Source organism: Anas acuta, chromosome 3, assembly GCF_963932015.1.
Source record: "Anas acuta chromosome 3, bAnaAcu1.1, whole genome shotgun sequence".
NCBI lineage: Eukaryota > Metazoa > Chordata > Aves > Anseriformes > Anatidae > Anas > Anas acuta.
The window spans coordinates 34,000,666-34,023,118 of NC_088981.1; the positions used below are offsets into that span (position 1 = coordinate 34,000,666).

At 35.8% G+C, this 22,453-nt stretch overlaps 1 protein-coding gene across 1 annotated transcript in view; it reads right to left on the reverse strand.

Moving 5' to 3' along the window:
• Positions 1–22,453, reverse strand: part of BTBD9 (BTB domain containing 9) — a 124,872-nt gene that overhangs the window by 19,079 nt on the left and 83,340 nt on the right. The window contains exon 10 of the mRNA XM_068676573.1: positions 14,098–14,205. Within this exon, the coding sequence (XP_068532674.1) occupies positions 14,098–14,205 (108 nt within the window). The remainder of the gene's footprint in view (positions 1–14,097; positions 14,206–22,453) is intronic.

Sequence of the window (22,453 nt, forward strand, 5' to 3'; positions counted from 1 at the left end):
ACCTAGGAATTCTTCTTATTTGCATACTTTTCTGTACACTATAGAGCATGCAAGCAGAAGACACACATGCACAATCCTAGAAGTTGAATTGGTTTTGTTGTGTTTCCTCATTACCGATATTTATTGCTCTTGATGTCCATTTAGATAGCAAAGATGAAGCACCATCCAACATATTAACATATCCAGTAATACAACGAGGTGGCTGTTTGTAACTTTGAGGGCTTCTTGCCCCTGTAATCCTATGACAGTCTGTAAGCTATTTTTATTATATAACTTCTCGTACAAATGGAATAGTTGATTAACAGCAAATACATAAAAAATATTTTGAGAGATATGAGGCAGAATCATGCTCCCTATTAATCAGTTCCTTTGTAGCAAGTGGTGTAACGCTATTCATCGCTCTTCTCTCTTACATTCCCTTGGGCACGATTTCATGGACCACTCGTAAAAACTTCACATTTACAGCAACCACCCTTCTATTACTGTCGATAACATCTAATTGACATGTCAAACATCCAAGGAATGCAGTAAATTGAGCCGCAGCCTCTAAGAAGAATGAAACAGTGGAAAAAGTAAATCAGCATGTGCCTCCTCATAACAGCAATACAAACGGACCGAGGTTTACTAATGGAAGGGAGGAAAACTGTAGCTCTTTATCCTACCACGCTGAATTATCTATTAACCTCAAGGTCAGAAAACAAAGCCTGCTGACTTCAGGCTCAAACTTGCGTGGGTTGCCTAGAAAAAACTGTAACCGGCATCCAGGACTGCAGTCATTTTAGACATGAGACTAAAGTGAATTAAGACAAAAATAGCAAGCACAACTTCTGTTTCTGTTATCATGTTATAGAACAGAAACAATGCAGCTGCCCTCCCTTGTGATTCTGATAAAACTACACTTAGTATTTCATTCCAAACTCTGTACCTTAACGCTAAATATACAGAGACAAAGTAGAAGAAGTTGGGTAAGATTAATAAGCATCATTTTAAAAACTGAGGAAACAGACTTATGACAAATGAGCATGAAATAAAGTCAGGCAAAAATTGTTTAAGGAGCAAACAAGGTGACAGAAAAAAGGCAGAATGACTTTATAAATATATGGTTGAAGTGTGTTAAAATCCATTAAGCAAGAAAAATTGCTTTATGGGGATAGAAACAAAATAATGGGATGAAATTAGGTAACACGATGTTCAGTACTAGCATCAAGAAAAAAAAATTACTGTGGGAAATCAGTAGGAAAAGCAAAGAGCAGAATGGAAGCACTGTCTCTTAAAGTACAGGAAACAAACTGATGAAGTATTGCTGTAAAAAACACACCGTATGCCATATAGTACAGAAATCCCCAAAGGATGGGCCTAAAGACATTATAATTCTTCCTTTTTGTGATTCATGGATATAATCTGCCCAGGTACAAATACTACTGTGAATAAATCAATGGATTAATTCTGTATATATCTTTACACAAAATATTTGTAATGCTAACAACTATTCTTGTTTTGGCCAGCAGAAGAAGACATGTACTTTTCAAAGTTTTAGTGACATTAGATCCTGAATACCAACAATCTAATTAGTGCAAATCTTTAGAAAGAAAGCAGAATGCCACATTTAGCATAAGATGCATTAACATCTGACTGACCTGACTATACAAGATGTCAGCAGTTGCTGTATTTAAGGATTGTGCCTGCAAGAAAGGGAAACTGAAGACAGAATAGTAACAGCATCTAGTTCATGAACATTTGGGCATCTCCTATTCATTGGGTTGTCAGATGCAACAATCAACTTCAAAGTAAACAAACAGAAATGCAAAACAACAGTGAAAGGTTGTTTTGAAAAGGTATCCCTTTTCAATCTCAAGAAGATAAATGAGCCAGTTTCATAGGGGATCTATTATCTGGATTACTTCTGTAGTGGTATTTATTTATAAAGGTACTGAGAGTGTATGTGTGTGTGGGCATGCGCATGCCTGCAGGTATGTGTGTGCTCTGACTCACTGAGTGCAATCTGATGTACTGCCACAGGATCCTTCTGTAAAATAGAAGTGGTAATCAGCATCCTTGAGTTCTGACACAAAAGCTGTGAATTTGTGCTGATTGGAGGAAAAAACAAACAAACAAACAAAACTTTGCTTAACAGAATGCAAGAGAGGAGTAGTATTCTTCTTCTATTAAGAAAAATTGGATTTTTGTTACGTTGAACAGAGTTGGCAATAGCTGGAGAAGAGCTGTTAAGACAACAGGCTTTTCCTGAATTGTCATAGGTCAAGAGGCTTTATGTCATAGGTTAAAGTGGGGCCCAGGTGCTTTATTGAGGGGAAATATTTAAGTCAATTTTCAGAGCCCATGCGAGCAAGCAACCACAGAAACAGGAGAGCAGGAATTTAAAATATCTGAGAGGGGCACAACACACTGAGGTAAAGCTCAACCACAGTGTAAAAGCAAAAAGAGGAATAAACCTACTAAGATCAAGTTTTCTTACCCTATAAAATAGCTTTTCCATGGCAAACAGCAGAATGTCAAATAGGTGAGACTGACCATCAACAAACTGTACTGCTTGTTTCAATACAGAGTAACAGCCTAGATTCTGACTACAGTTTTTAATTTCATTTTAGAAGACAAAATTAATGTTTACTTATAATTTCATCCCGGTAAATGACACAGTGATAATTTCCTGTTATCTTCACATTTAGTCTGCAACTAGTAAATAGTGTCATACAGTGAAAAAATATGCAATGTGTAACTCCCCATCTTACTGATATTCTTTAATATTAAAAAGTGACCACAGTGCAATCAGGAAAAATATATCCACGTATTCATGCTGTTACTCTCAAGGAATACATTCATTTCTTGTACTTCTATGCTATACAGAATGTTTGCAGACCAGATACATTGCTTCAGAAAAGGGCTGCTCGGATCTCCATCTTAGTGTCTCAAAATCTTGCATTCATCAACATAAGCAAATATTTCTTTCAATTTAATTCTCTGCATTTCAGATTTTTATTTTTTTTTTTCTGTGCCCTTAGGCTTTCCAAAAGCATAGAGGTTTCATATTTCACTATTAAAAACAGTGCTTGTATCATTTGATTTACTTTTTCAGCCTGGCAGAAATGACAGATTAAGTCAAGAAGAAAAGGCGCAAAGGGGAGAGGACAAAGTTTTGTGATTACATCTCAGGAGTATGAATACATAGACCGGGTCTCAGAGCTTCAGTATCCAGGAGCATTCCCTACCTATAAAACACAAATCATCCTTGCGAACTTAGTATTGGTTCTGCCAATCCTGATTCATTAACACTGGTAATTAGATGTTTTGGTGGCAGATACTGAAAACAGGCATGGTACCACATTCAAGTAAACGCAGAATAGAAGGAAAGTTGAGAGTAAAGATGTTCCAAAATGGAAGGGGAGGAGCACTTTCCCTCCCGCTGTAGAGTGGGATAAGGGCTCTTAACTTGGAGCACAAGAAGAGGGGAGGTCAAACTCCCTCTGCTTCCAAGCAGGAACTTGAAGCCAACTCTCCAATTGCCCAGGACAACAACCCACCCACTACACAGAGTGTGCTCCAGAATATGCATGCCAAATAGCTGAACATTCACTGAACTATTCACTGAGCTAAAAGGAAATATGAAGAAAAACATCATCTTCCTTTTCTAGTGGGTTAGGTAGGTTGGAAGGAGGAAATTAAATTAGTACCTTAAGGGAAAAAAAATATATATTTTTAAAGGCACGGGGAAAGTGATGTCAGTAGTGGTAAGAACCTTCACTTCCTCTGAAAAAAAGCTTTCCCTTGCTCATATTGGTTTAATCTAGCACTTCTCTGCATAGAGAAGTTAATTTTCTGAAGGTGACAATATTCACACTGTTTAAAATCTAAGTACTAACTCTGCAACATCTATTCACCAAATATGATAAATATACAGAAACAGCCCCCCCCAAATATTCTGCCTATGAAGGAATGCTGTATCTCTGGCATTAAAGGAAAAATAAAATGGACTGAGAAAGACATTGACATGAAGCATATTTGAATTTACCCAATGCACATGAAAAATGAAACAAAAAGCCTGTGAGGTGGTTGATGTCTCAGAATGACAGATTTACCATAAAATGCCAAAGTGCATGTAATGAAAAGTGTACAGTAATGAAAAGGTGAAAGTGTAAAGTAAATTAATATAATCTTTAAAGAAAGAGGTAGAACTACAATCAAAAGTCCTACTGAAAAGCCCTAGAAACTGCTAGCCCTAGAAACTGCTTGTTCAAACAAAAACTCAAACTGGTGTGCAACAGTCTTTCAACTATTGCTCAGTAGTGAGTTTGAAAAGCTGCTGTGTCAGAATAGAAGGTGAAATTGCATTACCCAACCCATGACTTTGCATTGGTAAATTCTAATTTAAACGTCATCAATTTCTGTACATTTGAGAAATCATCTGGAACTTTATGTTGGATTAAAACTCACAGGCATCAAAAACAGGAGGCAAGGAATGTACAGGAAGGCCATGCTTCAGATAAATGACAGCGCAACAGCTTGTGATGAAAGCACCATGGCATGAAAGCATCATGACCATTTAGATGGCAGCACAAAAATCAGCAACTCTGCCACCAGCTGGCCTTGCTCAAATTCAATAGGGATGAGTAGTCGCAAAGACGAACATATAAATGAAAGGATGGTTAGTGCAGAATATGCAAGAATGAGAACAGCAGCCAGAAACCAGACAGATCTAATCTCATCCACATTCATAACACAGCAAACAAATCCCTAAGTGGCTAAACCAAAGACACTATGCTTTATAAACAGGAGCCCAAAAATTTGAGAATCAGGAAAAGGAAAGAAAAGGAGAGAAAGAGCATATCTGATTATGAGGAAAAAAAATGGGGTTCATAAAACAATTAAGACAGTCTCCCTCTCCCTTCTCTTAGGGACGCACTTGCTTTTTTAAGTGCTTTCACCCTTCAAAGCAGAATGAAAATATGCTTACTGAAAAACCCTGCTATATCCAGCCCTTGCAGTAAAGCAACGGTTAACTGTAAAGAGTGAGAACTAGCTTATATTAAAATGTAATCTCTTACAGTAAGAATAACTTAAAAGTTTAATGTTTTATCACAAAACCATTAGAAAGCTATCTGGCAAGAATCAAAAAGGAAAAGACATTAGGAAGTTTAACTTCTACTGAAATTTCAGTGTAGTAAATAATAATTATTGCTATTTGATACAAATGAATAAAAATAAATAATTTGATTTCTATTTTAAATGTGAGACTATCTGGGAGATTATACAATAGATATTTTACATAAACTTAAACATTTTATTTGAAAAAACATTCAATAAAAAAGTGCTTACACATGCATTTTAAACTCAATTTCTTACTATGAAAATTAAACTTCTTTTTATTTATCAAAGAGAAGTAGAAAACTAGTGCTTACTGCAAAGCATGATCAACAGAATATCATACTCATAAGTAGATTAAGCACTCATGGAGGAGTAAGGCCTATTCCTTTCTTCAGGATTTATCAGACTGTTTGAAATATTAAAAAACAAAACAAAACAGTTAAAGTGAAAAGTAATTCAGCAACATATGAATCAGGTTGCCCATTTCTAGTGAACACTAGAGGTTTGGAAAACTCCATGGGATTTCACTGTTGTAGGCTAAGGGTTTAAAGTCTTCTCTGTGCTTAGTCTAACCCAGAAAAGAGCAAGAGTAATTTAGCTCGGTCAGCACAGCTCGGCTCTCCATAGAGTTTCCTTTTATAAAGCTTTTTGTGTACATCAGTGACACACTTTGGGATAATAATTATTTCAAGTTTCCTTCTTCTCCCCTCATCAAAATGTATTTTTTCTAGATTATATATTATGAAATATTAAAACATACAATTATTTATATCAGTAGCTCGACAGTTTTCAGAGGTCTCCAAAGACACACTCAAGGCTTTGATTGCATGGGAGAAAAACACCTAATAGAACTATCAGTATTATTGGTTATCGCTTGTTTTCTCTGAGGCGGAACTGAGCTGACATCCAAATTCATGTCAGTGTTACCATGATGTTTTCTGCACCATCCTCACATTAACATCCTGAGAACATGGCAGTGACATGGCAAAGCAGAGCAAAGCAAAAAAGAGCTATACAAGAAGCTTCAATGCCTATGGTGCATGCAGAGCTGCAGCATGGTATAGCATTCAATGACATGCACTGCAGTCTGCAACTCCTTATTGCTCTTTTCAAGACTTGTTCAAAAAATCCAAGCATATTTGTGGCTGAAAAGCAACAAGGAACAGAAAATAACAGTGGAAAAAAAAAGCATAAGACATTAGCAATTTGAAAACCTTGTGATCCTGAATCACTGTTAAGAAATAACTTAAAAGAAACCAGGCCTTTCTTAATCAAACTAGACTCAGCTAAAATAAAAGCCAGCAAATTAAATACTAGATGCAGAATCTTCACGCTTCCAAGAGCCTCCTAATGTTCTGAAATAGTATACAACTCTGGTTTGTGGCTGTGAAATCTTTGTGCTTAATAAGGCAGGTATGTGAAGCTGCAGCTTCTTTCTTCTTTTGCTTTATGAGAATCTTTCAAAATGCGAGCATATAAACACAAGGTAAAATACGTACTTCAGTGCCTCAATCGTTCAGGGCTTTTAAGCTCAATAATTACACAAAATGACCCTTTATATCTGTCTGACTTGCTTCAGTAGGCATTACTAGCAGCATAATGAACAGATTAATGAGAACCCTCAGTTTATTTTTCTGAAGTGAGAATTGAAATTGAGCTTAACAATGTAGCAATTTCCCAGACATCTTGCTTAACTATGTTTCATCTTTGTATTGTATGAATGTGGCTGCACCAAGATCTGGACTTAGAGAAGACATTCAGATTTCACAGAGTTGCTGTGAAATTAAACTTCATGTAAAATAGAATGAACTGTGGTCAAAATACACTCTGTTTGACATGAGCTACAAGAACATTTCTGCTGTGAAATTAACTCCACATACAATAAGATGAGCTGTGCTTTAAACACACTGCTTGACGTAACAGGTATAAGAACAACTCTTTTTATCCTGTTCCACTCTGCCACTTGGGAGCTCAGGCATGAAACAGAACTAAGGACTAGGCAAAAATTAGACAAAAATTTTATTTTCTCTTTCTTGGTATGGCAGGATAATAAATACATGCGAGACAAATGGGAAGCCACAGAAGAAACAATGTGAGCATATGGACAGTTGGAAAGGCAAAACAGCTAAGAAGTGTTTAAGATATTTTATTATAAGAGAAGATGGTCGGATGAAAGTGGTTAAGGAGAAAGCAATGGAGGAAAGTGGGTATGAGTGAACTGCAGATGAGATCACAGAGGGGGACAAGAGGAAAAAACTTCTATGTTTGTGGTAAAGTATGAGGAGCTACATGTATGAGTACATCACTTTAAATCAAAAGAAATATCCATACTATGATAGAGTTTACTATGATTTCACATATATACACAGGGGGAAAAAAAAAGAGTTTGTCACTAATATTTTGCAAACTGGAACTATTTTCTACCTTTAATTCCTTAAACAAAATGAAAAACACTTGTTGTGCATTAAAAAAGCTGTTTAGAACAGTTAAATGCAATAATTGTTTTTAGCCTTGGATCTCTCTAGAGTGTTCTTTACCTGCAACTTGATATCAAAGGAAATAAGCAGGGTCCGAAAACTCAAAAAGCACACAGGACATCATAGAATGAAAATTTGAAACACTGAACAATAGCAATAAACCTCAAGGCTGAAAATTATTCTTGAAAAATTAACAGGAGCAGTTAAAGAAAAATAAATTTTGTTAATGAAACTTGCATCCACATCCCAAAGGACTTTTCACAAGAAACTTCTAATTACATCCAGGCAAACTATAAAAAAAATTGAGAGGAAACTGAGCTCGGAATTTAGGAATTGAAATACCTATTACATAATAAGATAATAAGATAATAAGCAATGGAAATAAGAAATTATGTTTGGAAGTTATTAAACATCTATCATAACAGCAGTATACTTTGCATAATTAACATGAGTCCAGCAGAAAAACAAGTTGATATAATGCAATATAGAATCACAGAATATCCTGAGTTGGAAGGGATCCACAAGGATCATCAAGTCCAACTCCTGGCTCCACTCAGGACCACCCAAAAATTCTGAGTATGTTATCTGAGAGCACTGTCCAAGTGCTTCTTGAACTCCTGCAGTCTTGTTGCCATGACCACTGCCCTGGGGAGCTTGTCCCAGTGTCTGACCACCCTCTGGGTGCAGACCCTTTCCCTAACCCCCAGCCTGACCCTCCCCTGTCCCAGCTCCATGCCGTTCCCTCGGGTCCTGTTGCTGTCCCCAGAGAGCAGAGCTCAGCGCCTGCCCCTCCGCTCCCCTCGTGAGGGAGCTGCAGGCTGCCATGAGGCCTCCCCTCAGCCTGCTCTGCTCGGGGCTGGACAAACCAAGGGACCTCAGACTCTCCTTAACATCTTCCCCTCCAGACCCCTCATCCTTGTAGCCCTCCTTTGCATGTTCTCTAATGGTTTTATGCCATTCTTAGATTGTGGTGCCCCAAACTGCACACAGTGAGCCTGCACCAGCGTAAAGCAGGACAACTACTTCCCTTGACCAGCTGGCAATGCTCTGCTCAATGTACCCCAGGACATGGTTGGCCCTGTTGGCTTCCAGGACATGCTGCTGATTCATACTCAGCTTGCTGTCTACTAAAACCTCCACATCCCTTTCCACGAGGCTGTTCTCCAGCCTCTTATCTCCCATTTATATTTATCCAGGGTCTCTGGTGCAGAATCAGGCACTTGCTCTTGTTAAACTTCATGCAATTGGTGATTGCCCAGCCCTTTAATTTGTCAAGATCTCTCTGCAAGGCCTCCTGGGTAGCCTCAAGGGAGTCAACAGCCCCTCCCAATTTAGTGTCATCCACAAACCTAGTATAGCTCCAAGTCCTTCAACCAAGTCATTTATGAAAATATTAAAGAGAACAGGACCTGAAACAAGTCCAGCAGAACCCCACTAGTGTTATAAACCTTTTGAAAATGAAACCATGCCCTTCACCAGGAAAATGATGAATCTGTCCCTAGACAGCCATATAGACAGTTGATATCAATTGCCCTAGAACTGCTCATAAATAAACAATATTTATTGTTTCCCAAATTCTGTCAGAGTATTCAATTCCTTTTTTTTTTTTTTTTTTTCCTACAGGGAAACTGCACATTATACATCTGCTATCATGGATTACATCCATTTCACAGTAACTATACAAGAGAACTTTAAAAACGATACTCTGTTGATAACCTTCATGATAGCCTGTTTCATATTTGTCTTTATGGGACTTATTTTATCAAAATAGTCATTAACTCTGAGGTCTGACTCCTACTGGCCTTTGGTATCTTGTTTTTCATTTGACTTTCATCCCTTTTGTCAGCAAATTTTTTTAACAAGTGCACGACTATTATTCAATACTAACGTGCTCAAGCCAACTTATCATAAATGCTTAAAAAAATAGAACAAAACATGGCTGTTTTTTCATTACTGTCATACTGTGTAGAGAAAAACAGTTTATTATGGAAAAGAAAAAAAATGCCTACATAGGGCATTTTAAAATTGGCAATTAGACGACAACCAGTATGCATTAATTGGCTATCACTTAGGGGAGGTAAGGAAGCTTTCCCTGTGAAGATAACAGACATCCAGTTTGTCTTCAGCCTTTTTAAAAGGCTGTGAGAGATGAGGAGGTTAGGAGTAGTCTGTCAGGTTCTGTCTTTGAGCACTGAATTATTAATTTACACAAAATACTACACTGAAAATATCATTAGAACAACCCAAAGCAGCATACTGAGAGTTTAAAGGGAAACTTCATACTTCAGTAGACTGCCAAAATCAATATGTGCTATTTAAGCAGAATTTGATTTAATTTTCTTTCTCATTGTTTTGTTTGCCACTTAAAAATCATCAGAGAAGTCTGTTGAGGTTTGTGTTTGCTGCCTTTATGGGTCACTCTATCCCGCATGCCAGAGATGCAGCAAAATGATGTGGTGACCTCACAGATCACTTTGCAAGGCAGCACACTAATGACTTCAGCAAAGGAATATAACTCCACTGAAAGAGTATGCAGACAGAAAGCCAGGCAGTGAAGAGCAAAGCAAACAGCTCTTATCCACATGTCTTTGAAGACAGAAAAAGAGAATAGAGAATATTACTAGCAAAGTAAATTTTCTCATTGCAAGTATTCTATCTCTTTGAATATAGGCCCCTGTGAAATTCTCTTGAGCTCTAACTCCATCCAATTTCATTTGCTACTGCTGCATACTCTGCACAGAAAAACAAGCGAGTTACTTTTCTAGAGTCTACTGCAGGATATTTACCAGACCTAATGCCAGGAAGTGTAAGCCCAGGATTTCAAGACGTCATCAACCACCTAGAATTCACTCACATATCTAAAATTTTTAAAAGAAACAGAGATAACCTGCGGTATACTTTTTCAAAGAATTCATATTTCAGCCTCACACAAATACACATATAATAATATTAAATAACAGATTCTCAGTTGACAGTTGCTCTGAGAGGTACCTGTAGTCAAACAGGCAATCATAATCCCAAGGACATACCTACATTTATTTATTTTTTAAACAAAGATATGCATAAAACTAAGTGATTAGAGTCCATATTTTGAGTGCTAGGATGCCTAGCATTCACTAAAAAAAATCAGCATTCAGATGAGACAAAAAATAGTTGCAAACTCCAAAGGAGAGAGAGAGGGCTGTTGCATTCATAATAATAGTGAAGACTGAAGAGACAAGGGTGTAGTTGCTTCTGTCCTATTATGCTGTAGTGTGGTTATGGCAAGTTGCTAAATGTGAGAATCCTTAACTGGTTCCTTAAACCCTAGGATGAGTCAGGCACAGCGCACAAACTGATTCTTGCTTGTCCTTTGGGAGTGCTTGAATTGCTTGACTAAAAGGCATTCTGAGTCAAATTTCTCTCTTTTGGAACTGAGATGTTTGCATAATATACCAATGTATTCATGGTAAGGGGAAGGACAGAGACAGAATGAACTGTTAACTGTAAATGAAAAGTTAAAAGCCCTGTGGGAGGTGAGATGCCTGTACTCTGCACAAAAGTCCACAAAATACTTCATACAAGAACTCAATCTAGAACACATTTGATAAAGTGGCTTAAGTAAGAAACTAAAATCGAAGTACTAGAGAAAAAAAATCTCTTGCATCTAACAGGAGTGTTTTAACCATTACCCTATAATGGTAAAACAGACAAATTGCACCATTTCTGCCTTAATGCAGCATCTGTTATCTTGGTTAAAATCCAGCTCTTCGTCTCCTCTGTAAAGCTAAAATAACTTGTTTGTTTTTCTTGTAGAAAGAAATCCACATATTCCAATTATTATTATTTTTTAAGTACAGAAACTGAAAAATTGAAAGTGGTTCAATTTTCTCGTGTTTATTAAAATGTCTCCTTCACCAAACTGAAACCTTGCCCTACAAGTATAAAGTGAGGGGCTTCATTCAGTGCATGAGTCACTGAATGATGATGTCTCTTCCACTCTACACTCAACCATTGTTGAACACCATAAAATGTTAGCTTTTTTTGGTCATAGTACCACCATTTTTCAATAAAATGGAAGTGGTCCATCTCTAACTGTAAGGAATTATGATCCTCTGTTCTTTACAAAAAAAAAAAGTCCTAATTTTTGTAGCCTTTGCCAATTCTGTAGTACTATTTGTAAAGCTTTTTATTTTATGTATATGAATATGTAATGTATAAATTTATAAACATTTTATGTATATGTATCTATGTACATATACATGTACTATTTAGATGTAGCAATCTGCTATTACAATCAAAGTAATTTTTGAGCTGAAGTCACTTCAGCATTTTTGAAAATCTAATGTATTTAAATAGTTTTCTTTGGTGAGGTGGCTGTAAAGATGTGATTTGCTGACCATAAAGTGCAAAAGATTTAAATTTAATAACAAAATGCTCTCAAATGCCAATAAATCGCTTGAAAATTGAGGGATAGGGCTGGGGTGCATTCCACAAATCTTTTAACTTATCGCGTTTACAGGTTATATAGTATTTAAATGTAGTTGCAGAGGATAAAAAGTTTTAAAAGGAAACATTTTTCAAATGAAAAAGATACATGAAAGATTTTTCAAATTGATCCTTTTTCTTTACAATTTTCTACTCTTTGCTAAATTGAATTGTTCTGGAGTTCACTGAGCTTTTGTAATTTTAAGTTTTAGGACAAGGGCATTATTTGTTGAGAACAGGTAGAGACAGTGTTACAACACTATAAATCAGTAGACTTTAAATTTAAGACTGTCATTTTGGAAGCTGGATGCATGTCTGTTAGAGCAAGAAATTAGGGAAAGTACAATTCTCTTAATTCACATGAAAACAGTTCCTGCAGCTACTGCTTTGAGAACTGCCAGAGCACTTATGTTTTGAGTCAATAACTTGAAGTGTGTATCATGAGGCAACAGCTACCTGCAGTTCAGGAATGCACCTATATTTGTCCAAGGTTAAGGGTTTCAAAAACCCCTGGTTTGAACATTATGAACAGATACTTGAACTGAGCAATCAACTGACAATTCCAGCTGCACTGTGCATACTTAACAAAATGTTCCTTTTGGCTGGTCTAGGCTATTAGTATCAAAATGTACAAATATGAAGCGCAAAACATTTTTACTCCCACTGCTGGGACAAACAAAAAAAGAAAAAAATTTTTTTTTTCCATCGCACTGTGATATCTTTGAAAATGATTACATATTCTTCACACTTTCTCCAGAACTGAACGCAGAACCCAGGATTTCTGCTCATCAATACCCTGTCTTTTACATACAGTGAAAGAATGTGTCAAGTTCTCCTTCACCCGCATGTCTAGCCTGCACTGTAAATGCATCTTTGAATTGGATACATTAAGAGATAGAACAAAAACTTTAGGAAATGTGCATCAGCGGTGTTGCTAGAAAAGGACTGAATAACTCAACAACTTGGCACTAATACAGGATGGGTGGCAGCTGTCGCTACACAGCTGATGACTTCAGTTTTGTCCCACAAAAGAAAGAATGTCTTATCGAAAACTGACTGGGGAGAAAGAAGGAGAGAAATAAGATTTTTATAAGTCTGAGCTTCCCTGGGGATCAGACAGGAGATTATATCCTATCAACATTCACTGATTGCTGGGCATACCTAGCTTCTGTATATGTAACATGTATAAATTTGCAGCCTATCTTTTCAGTCCCAGTTGGAATTAGAACTATCAAATTGTTTAAGTTTGCTATCAACACTGAATTATTCTTCCACATTAGAACAACAGGTTTTATCAGCAGACTCAATAATTACAGGAAAGCTGATAGAGAGTAAATATGTGGAGAGTGTTCATACCTGAATTCTTCTGAGTGAAGCGTAAAATAAAAATGAAACTTTTTCTTCCCTTTTCTCTTTTTATGAAGCATTTTTTTCCTCTCCCTATGCAAGGGGCGTGTTCAAAAGCAGAGTACGTGTCCTACGTGCACTGACCACATGGTCATCACTGAGAGAAGGCCAGGCTAGGTAACTGAGTTCAGTGGGTGATCTGTGATGGTTTTGTCCCAACCCTCACTTCCTCCATCCCTTTCAACTCTCTGTATCATGCTTCTATGTGTTTTGGTAGGGGTGGAATACATTTGGTAAAGAAAATCCTTTACCAAGCTATCTTCTTTCCCCTACCACGTTTCTCAACAAGGGGTGATTTAACCATAAAATTGAACTTTAGACAAACGTGGTTTAACTCCCAGGGCTCACAAAACCAAATGTATGGAAGCCGGGCTGTTTCTGAGAATGAATGAAACTGGAAAACATAGTACTTATCTGGCTCTTCACAACTTGATCCTGGTTTGAAAGTCTAAATATTTAGCCAGATGAGAACCTACAACTTCCTGAAGTTGTACTTATACTAGTCTAGAATTTGTGATCTATAGGTTATGCAATGATCATTCTTTTCACAATCAAAAAGTCATCTATTTAAATACCAAACAAAAGGAAAATAAAAAGTTTTCAAGTTCCAGCTTTGTGCAAATAAGAGGAAAAAAGTTAAACTCACTTGCAGGAAATTTTTGTGCGATCAGCCACCATAGTCCATTGCTGCTGATTTGTTGAGACCTCAATATAGTAGCTGTAACTCCGATCATCACAGTCCCAAAGTAGCAACCTAAGTAAAGAAATGGTTGAGTGATAAGTAAAATAAACATAAAGCCAAGTTGCTTAAGTTTTCTAATCCTGTATGTCCACCTCTTAAATCCTTTCTAAAATTACCTGTTTATTCTGGAAGGTGCCTCCAACATTCAGGAAGATCCTTACTGTTTCTGTCATCTCAAACTTGAGAATCTCTATTCTCATTATCCTAAGGCCAGTAACTGACTTACAATAACCACATTACTAACATTATTCATGACATTCATCCCATTACATTTAATGTATTTGAAAGTCAATAAATGAGCTAGTCTATTTGGCATACAGCATTGCCTGCTTTAAACCTGCATCAAAGATGTTTTGAAAGGACAATTTAAAAGGGGAAAGATAAAGAGATTCTAGTGACTGAAAAGATTATACTGTATTCTTAACTTTTTGATAAAAACAGCAATTTTAAAAAAGAAAAGGCAAGTAAGAGAATTGGAATTCTCAGCACTGGTTCATCATAATATTAGGGAGAAGTAGGGAGAATGCACTGAATTTTTGAACAAATTGGAAAAGTACAAACAAAAGAAGAAAAAAAATAGAGGTCTCAAGGATTCATTCCATACACATCCTCAAAAATACTTGTATCTTCAGGAAGTGTGCTAAATAGTATAGCAAACAGTCTTCAAGTTCCATCCTTCTCTCATAGAGAGGAAGATCTAAAGCATCAGGGATGTGATTTTGCCTGAGTATATAATTCTCAAAAAACACAACTGGCAAATGTTGTATCTTTTCTACTCCTTCCCTTTATATGGGGATTATCTCCCTCTTGTAACAGATGTTTGAAATGCCAAACCTTTATTTTATTTTTTTGCTCCCCTAAATGAAGCATCCACAAATGACAAGAGGGTATTTACACACCCTAAAGGGGCAACTGACTGGACAAAACAATGGCAGACACTGCTGCAATCTCTTCTTTAGAAGCACTTAAACATTCACATTTTAATTATTATATGAACTTTTGCCTACATTTTACGTAAGTCCCTTAGCTGGCTTCATTCCATTGGTTAGCAGGGTACAACTTAGACCAAATAATTACCGTTTTCATACAAACTCAATGGCAAGCATGATATTAAAAACAAAATTTCAAAAATATTTTCTATTTTAGTTAGGTGGCAAAATCAGTTTCTAAAATAATGTTTTCTCTTCAACCTACACAAATTTTTCAGATTGCAGTATTCTAAAGTGAACTATCCACATTATGCCTGCTACAGAAAATTAAATTTTGCTGATTATGTTGTTAAAACTCATATTCTCTGAACTCTTACTCGATACACATATGGAAAATAAATACCATAATACTGCAATGTACTGTACAACTGACAGTCAGTTGTTGTCACCTCTTGATCCTCAGGTTCTCATCTTCAAAGCTAGCTAACACTTGCTAGGGTTGCTAAAATCCAACAGTTTGCTACAGAAGTCAATGAACAGGACTTCATGTCTACAGTGAATTTGTAGACAAATGAAAAAAGAGAAGCTAACCATCCAAAACAGCTACAACTGCACGGATGACCTTAATCATAGTAATTACAGGAACACACAACTAGAAAACTGTGAAAGCTGGGTGATACACCTAATCTGAGTTCGTTCTTCAGCTGTGAGGAAGAGCTACTGCAGATCCACACTTTTCAAAGTGCAATAGATAAGGATACAATAATGCAAATAGCTGAGACATTTGAAAAGAAAAGGAAATTGTGCCACACTACAGTCTTTCCCAGGCAGAGAGCTTCAAGCTGTCTCTATTTAATCATCTTACAGAAGAGTGTTCAAGTTTTATATTACGAATTCCCTTCTTCTAGTTGAGAAAATCTTCCTTGCTTTGCTGCTTCTTCTACTGGGAGAAATGTAACTGCAAACAATATTGCTCACTTTTAACATTGAAAAACAAGACTGCTAGAGGGGGAAAACAACCTCGCCATGTGCTGAACATATAATCCTTTCTCTTATAGAGAAATACTGTCCAAAGCAGAAGCTGGACTGTCTTCGGAATTAGTTAATTAAGGACATGTGTTTGTATCTTTGTCCTAAAAATAAAAAATAAAAAAAATAAAAAAAATTGCTATTATCTTCTGTTCAAAGCAATCTGGTTTAGCTCTATTTCCCAGTTTGGAATTCCAGCATTTGAAGTGGAATTGGGTCTACAGGTCAAGCAGATTTAAAATAAACTCCCTAGATGCTCTCAACTAAATCCAGCACATTAATATTATGGAAAATAATAAGCTATCAAAAAATAGCTTTAGAAAGCTAAAATAAAACACTTAAAAGAAGCCTTTTAGTACATATGAATACTGTCTATTTGCAAATTAAAAATTCAGAGCTGACATAGTAAAAAAAAATAAAAGTAGTTGCCTACAGCATCATACAAGACTTGGTTTAAAAGCAACAACAAAAACCTAACCCCTCTGTTTCATGAGATCTTCCCCATTCTGTTTTTCTACAGCTTGAGGGTGTTCAAATACTGAAGAGACTGAATGAAACACATTTCTAGGTAAAAAAAAAAAAAAAAAAAAAAAAAAAAAAAAAGTTTATGGATTAAAATCCTGGATTTGGTAAATAAAAATAACAATAGAACCTGACTTAATACCCATGTTTAGACTAAGCCTTCCAAATAATAAGAAGAGGGAAGAGCAAAAACATATGTAAACTTGTTTTCTTTTTAAAAAAGTTGTTAAAATGTAGCTAATTATGGTTTTTAATAGGATCCTTTTCATCATGGGGGCTCGGTCCTGTTTCTTTGAACCAGGTTTTCAAAGCTATGATCAAGAGTTTGAATATCATAAGCACACTAGTGACTGTAATTACAATTAACAATGCAGTAATTAAAACACAACTGGCTTGGCTTTAGAGCAAAAGGCTAACAGGACATATGTATTATATGCATTCCTTTTAAGGACACATTTAATTGCTCTCTGCCAAAACAACCTAGCCCAAGTTAAATAGCTTGAAAAAGCATATGGCTTGGGATTATTACAAAACAAACAATGAGTCAATTAAAGTTAGAAGAATCTTTCCCAAAGCGATTTAGGATGAACGTTAAAAGTAGATTTTTCTTGCTTTGGGATTCATGAAAGACAGAAAAATTCATACCTTACTTCATTATCTTTCGTAAGAGAGAAAACGGAAGGAGACTTGCCACAGAACCTATTTCAAATTTATTCTGCATGAAACGCCTTTCTGGATAAGTAGCAAAAAACTTTCAGATGATTTCATGAATATTCACCAGTGCACACTGGGCATAAGGACCACTTTTTATGCCAGTGCCAGGTACAATAATTTTTCAAACACATTCCAAGCAAACTACCAGGCTAAACTTTTGTAGAAAAACTCTGTCATGCTATGATGGGTATTAAATTACTGGAAAGAGAATATTTAAGTGAAAAAGTCAAAACTATACTCATTGGAAATGCATCTGTTTAAAACAAAATTGTCCATGTTCCTAAGACCTTCGATATTAGAATAAAAAGCTAAATTAGCTCTTGTTTGTAAATCTAGCTCTCAAAATGGAGAAAGAAAAGCTGAACAAGCTTTATCCATCAGTCCTGCAAGATCATGAGATTTAAATATATTTCTGATATGCCATTTCTTTGGGTATCTGAAGTGTAAGCCTGTTAATCATTTAACATAATACTGTTATTTACATAACATGCTGAAAACTCCTCATTTTAAAAAATAAGAGCTTTTCAAATAGAAATAAAATTTCATGTTAGAGGTGTGCGAAATTGACTATATTGTCTGTTACATCAAAAGTGGCTGCAGTACTTTCTCAGCAGCATTTCCCTAAATGCCATATGTTTCCCTGTGATTGATAGTTCTGCACTTCCACAAACATTCTTGCTGTCTCTGCTTGCGTTTTATGTCAGAATTCTGAAAAAAATTGTCACTGTTTAGTTCAGACTGCTATATAACTATATAAACTAAAGCTGTTAGCAGAATACCAAACAGTAATAGTTGTGAACCTTACAGGATGATACCTAGTTCTTGAATACTATAAAGTCAGTAACACATAGAGTATAACTATTTTGTAATACTATGTTCAGAAACTATATGCATGCTTATAGGAAGTTATAGAAAGCCAAAAGGCTGTAGGAAATTAAAGCGTGAGGTAACTACATTTGTTGAAAGATGGGGAAAAAAGAAAGAAATCCCACAGAATTAGTATTTTTATAAAATTTTCATTGCATTTTGTCTCTGGTTGCCTATAATCCCCATTCAGTTTCTGTAGTTACATATAGTTCAGTAATTACCTTGCAGAAAGTTAATCTTTTTTCTTTAGGATCCTGCAAAGGAGTCAAAATCGTGCATATTTCCTATATGCTTATATGATCTTATATGATGCTTTATTCTAAGTCATGATTTCATTCTCAGTTCAGGCAAGAATAGAAAATAAAAAGAATGAAAAACTTCATAAGCAGAAGTGTTATGGAAAATTAGAAAGTGTAAGAGACGTATAGGATGATGGCATAAGCAAACAGAAAACACATTAAAGCTGTCTGATATAATTTGTTAATTTAAGAATTATTCTGAATATGAAAAACACAAGTGTTGAGCCCAACGTATCCATGTTAATAATGAAGTCTTCAAAGAGATTAAACAGGGATTAGTGACTAGTCTGCTTTTTACAGAGATGCAAAATATTTGTGTTTACTTCAGCTTGGAAATCACTACAGTACTGAAGAATTCTGTCTCCCTCTGTCACGTATTGCTAAAGCAAGTCCCATTCTTACAGGACTTTTCTTTCTTTTTGGAAATTTGCAGAAAAAATAAACCTATAAGGTTATCAGCCAAAGATTGCAGTATAATAGTATTAGATTGCAGGATAATAGCATTATTTGTCTATTCAAGATAAATGCAGAGAGAGTTAGAGCTACTGGGATATGACAGTCTTTTCAATATTAAGGTATTAGCCATTTAAGAGTTAAATAAAAGGCACTTACATCATGTTTATAATGCTATCTTTCTGTGTCCGGTTAAATATAACATTTTTTTCTGTCATTGATAAGGACTTTTTCAGAGAGGAAAAAGTTTTTATGTTTTTTTTTTTTTTTTTTCCCTCTGTTCAGACATGCAACAATGTGGAAAAATAGCCAGTGAAGTAATGTACATGTATTTTCTCTGTCTACTGACTGATCCAAGTATCCTATAAGCTCTTGCAAGTAGAAGCGATAAACTTCTCAATTCATGTTTTATCTAAATTTTCATATGTTTTCACTAAAGACCTTATATAGTTAGAACTATTTTTAAATCATTTTCAGGTCTTTTCTAGTAGTATCTATTATTGAGCACTGGCTATTATTAACATTGTTTCAGAATTTCTGAGTAAAATTTGATGTGGAAGCCAAGAGCTCCAAATTTATACAAAAATATCTGAAAAAGTATTTGGTAATAACAAGGTTTCAATATGGTCTCCCATAGCATCCCCATATCCTAGTTGGGATGTTACAGTTTAAATGGGTAGACTACAAAATGGGTGAAAACTGGCTAGATTGTTTAGTTGAATGTATAGAGGTTAACAGTTTGTCATTCTCCTGGAGGCTTGTTGCAAGAGTTCCTCCAGAGTCCATTCTGGGAAAGGGATTATTCTCCCTTTTATTCTTATATTCTCATTATTACTTGGCACTCATTAGGTCCCAACTGGTATATTATATCCAGTTTTGGACCCCAGTACAACACTGATAAATCTAAGTGCCACAGAGGACCACCAAGATGCTCTGGAGGTTGGAGCACACAAACTGCAAAGAGGCTGAGGAAATTGGCTTGTACCTAGCAGCACTTTTCAATACCTGAGAGCATGTTATCAAAAAGGCTGAGCCAGGCTCTTCACCAAGGTGCAAAAGGGAAAAATAAAGACAACAGCCATAAATTAAAACAAGAAGTTCCAGGTGGCCTAGAAGCATGAGAAAACAGGAACCACATGAAAAGGAAAAACTGTATACTGTGTGAGGATAATTAAATATTGGAACAAGCTACTCAGAAAAGTTTTGGATTCTCTTTCCTTGAAGGTTTTCAAGACATGACTGCATAGTCTTCAGTAGAATGGTCTTATGCCATAGACAACCCTGCTTTGATTAAGAGTCTGGACAAGATCACATCCTCAAGTCCCTTCCAACCTGAATGGTTCAAAGATTCTAAGCAAACTGATAAGATTTTGCAGAAAACATGCAGCCAAGATATACTCCAGAACCATTTAGCTCTATATGCATTTCTAATTCATATTCAAGTACCAATAGTTTGTTTGTTGTTTTTTTTTTTTTTCCATAATCAGAATGTAGTTAGCATGGGAACACATTCTGACTTTGAGCCTCTCTTCAGTGGAATTCTGATTTCTATAGACTGAAAGTATATACTACCCCTCTTTTTACAAAGAAAAAGAAAAAAGAAAAAAAGAAAAAAGAAAAAAAAAGAAAAAAAAGAAAAAAGAAAAAAGAAAAAAAAAAGAAAAAAGAAAGAGCTCATTTAATCTCTCTGACACAAATATATTCAACGGCACATTCATGCCTCTAAACTTAAAAGATGTGTACTTTAATTTCTAATAATTAATTTAGAATCCAAACCCAGAGTTCTAATGACTCAGTTTCTTGGGGCAGAGCAACTCATGCCATTCTGCAGTGACTAGCCTACAGAAAATGCTCCTGGAGATGTTTTTTTCCTAGGTGGATGAATGAGATCAAGGGAGTTTTCAAGTGAGCACACGGCAAACAGGCAATGAACACAGTTCAATCAGTTGGGGAAGATCTGTTTAAAAAAAAAAAAAAAACTACCACTTTCATTAAGATGAAATGTTAAGACTTTGCTTTGATCTGTGCTTATATGTAATTTGATCTTTGTACCACCCATAGATTTCCTAGTGCTAAACACAGATCATTGTCACTGTCTTCCACATTGCAGAGTAAAGGACATGTTCTAGACCCCTGCTAAAGCTGCAGCCACTGCATAGTGAAACCTTCCTTCCCCACTCAAAGGGGCATCTTTCCCTTGTCTGCCCATGTTCTCACATAGGCATGGAGGTAAGTCAAAACACTTATTCTTCTAGGCAGAACGTGAAAAGGAAAAGATGATGCAGTGCTAGCATTTCTGACTATAGGCAATGTGCAGGTCATCTCCTCTGTCAGATCCCTTAGATGATGATGATGATGATTATTATTATTGTTATTTTTAAGGAAAGGTGTTCATCTTGCTTGTACTATACATGCATGAAAAAACGTCAAAGAAAGATGAGATTCTGATCCCATATCTGTACAATGCAATACAACATAAATCATTAAGTGCCTATTAGTTTTAAAATATGCAATAATAATGTTTATTTTGTAATTTGCTTTACACGCTTGCCAATTATACAATTATTATTTCCTGGCAACCAAAAATCTAGTTCACCTAAAACATTATTTAATAATAAACCTTATTAAAAAAAATCCTCCTGCTCAAGAAGAATAAATGCTAGCATAGTATTTAATATAGGAAAGTCAATTTCTTACACTAACTTGAAGAGATGGTATGATTCATCAGTTGAGAGCAGAAAATTTTAAGACAGAGACAGAGGGACAATGAAGTGAAAACAAGACGTTTAGTTAATATATTCTTATCTTACTCCCTCACATAGGCAAGCCTTTGCTACTACTAAAAATTTAAGCTCAAAGTGGCATGAAAATGATGTAATTACATTTTCAATTACCTCTTTTAAGAAATTCGAGTACTGTGTCTTCCTGGTTTTCTACTTGAGATGCAATACTTAATTGAATAATAAAAACACCAAACTCAAAAGCGTAAAATATTCACTGTGGAAAGCTGCCAACTATACTTCTCATTCAATTTGTTTCACATAGTGAGAACAATGCTGGACTCCTGTTATGCATAGCTTCTGTAGCTGCTAAACAGACAAATTAGTACTTTTGTTATGGACAGAGATTTATCTGGAAGTCTAATTTTAAACTTGACTTCGAAGTTTTATAATCATCGCAGCAATGCCAGAGGCTGAAACAAAAACACAGCCACAGCTTTGGAAGAAGGGAACAATTTATTTCCTTCAATTTTCATGATTTAGGGATATGGGAATCCTGTACTATTTTTTTTTCTCCCCAAACTCACTTTAAAAAAGCTACTTTTTAGAAATGCAAGCGTAGAGTGAATTGATAGAGAAGAGGATCCAAGAAAACTAACCACACAGTCTCAGGCATTTCCTGATACCTCCCTACCAATACTCTCCTTCAGCTTGAACAGTTTCAGAC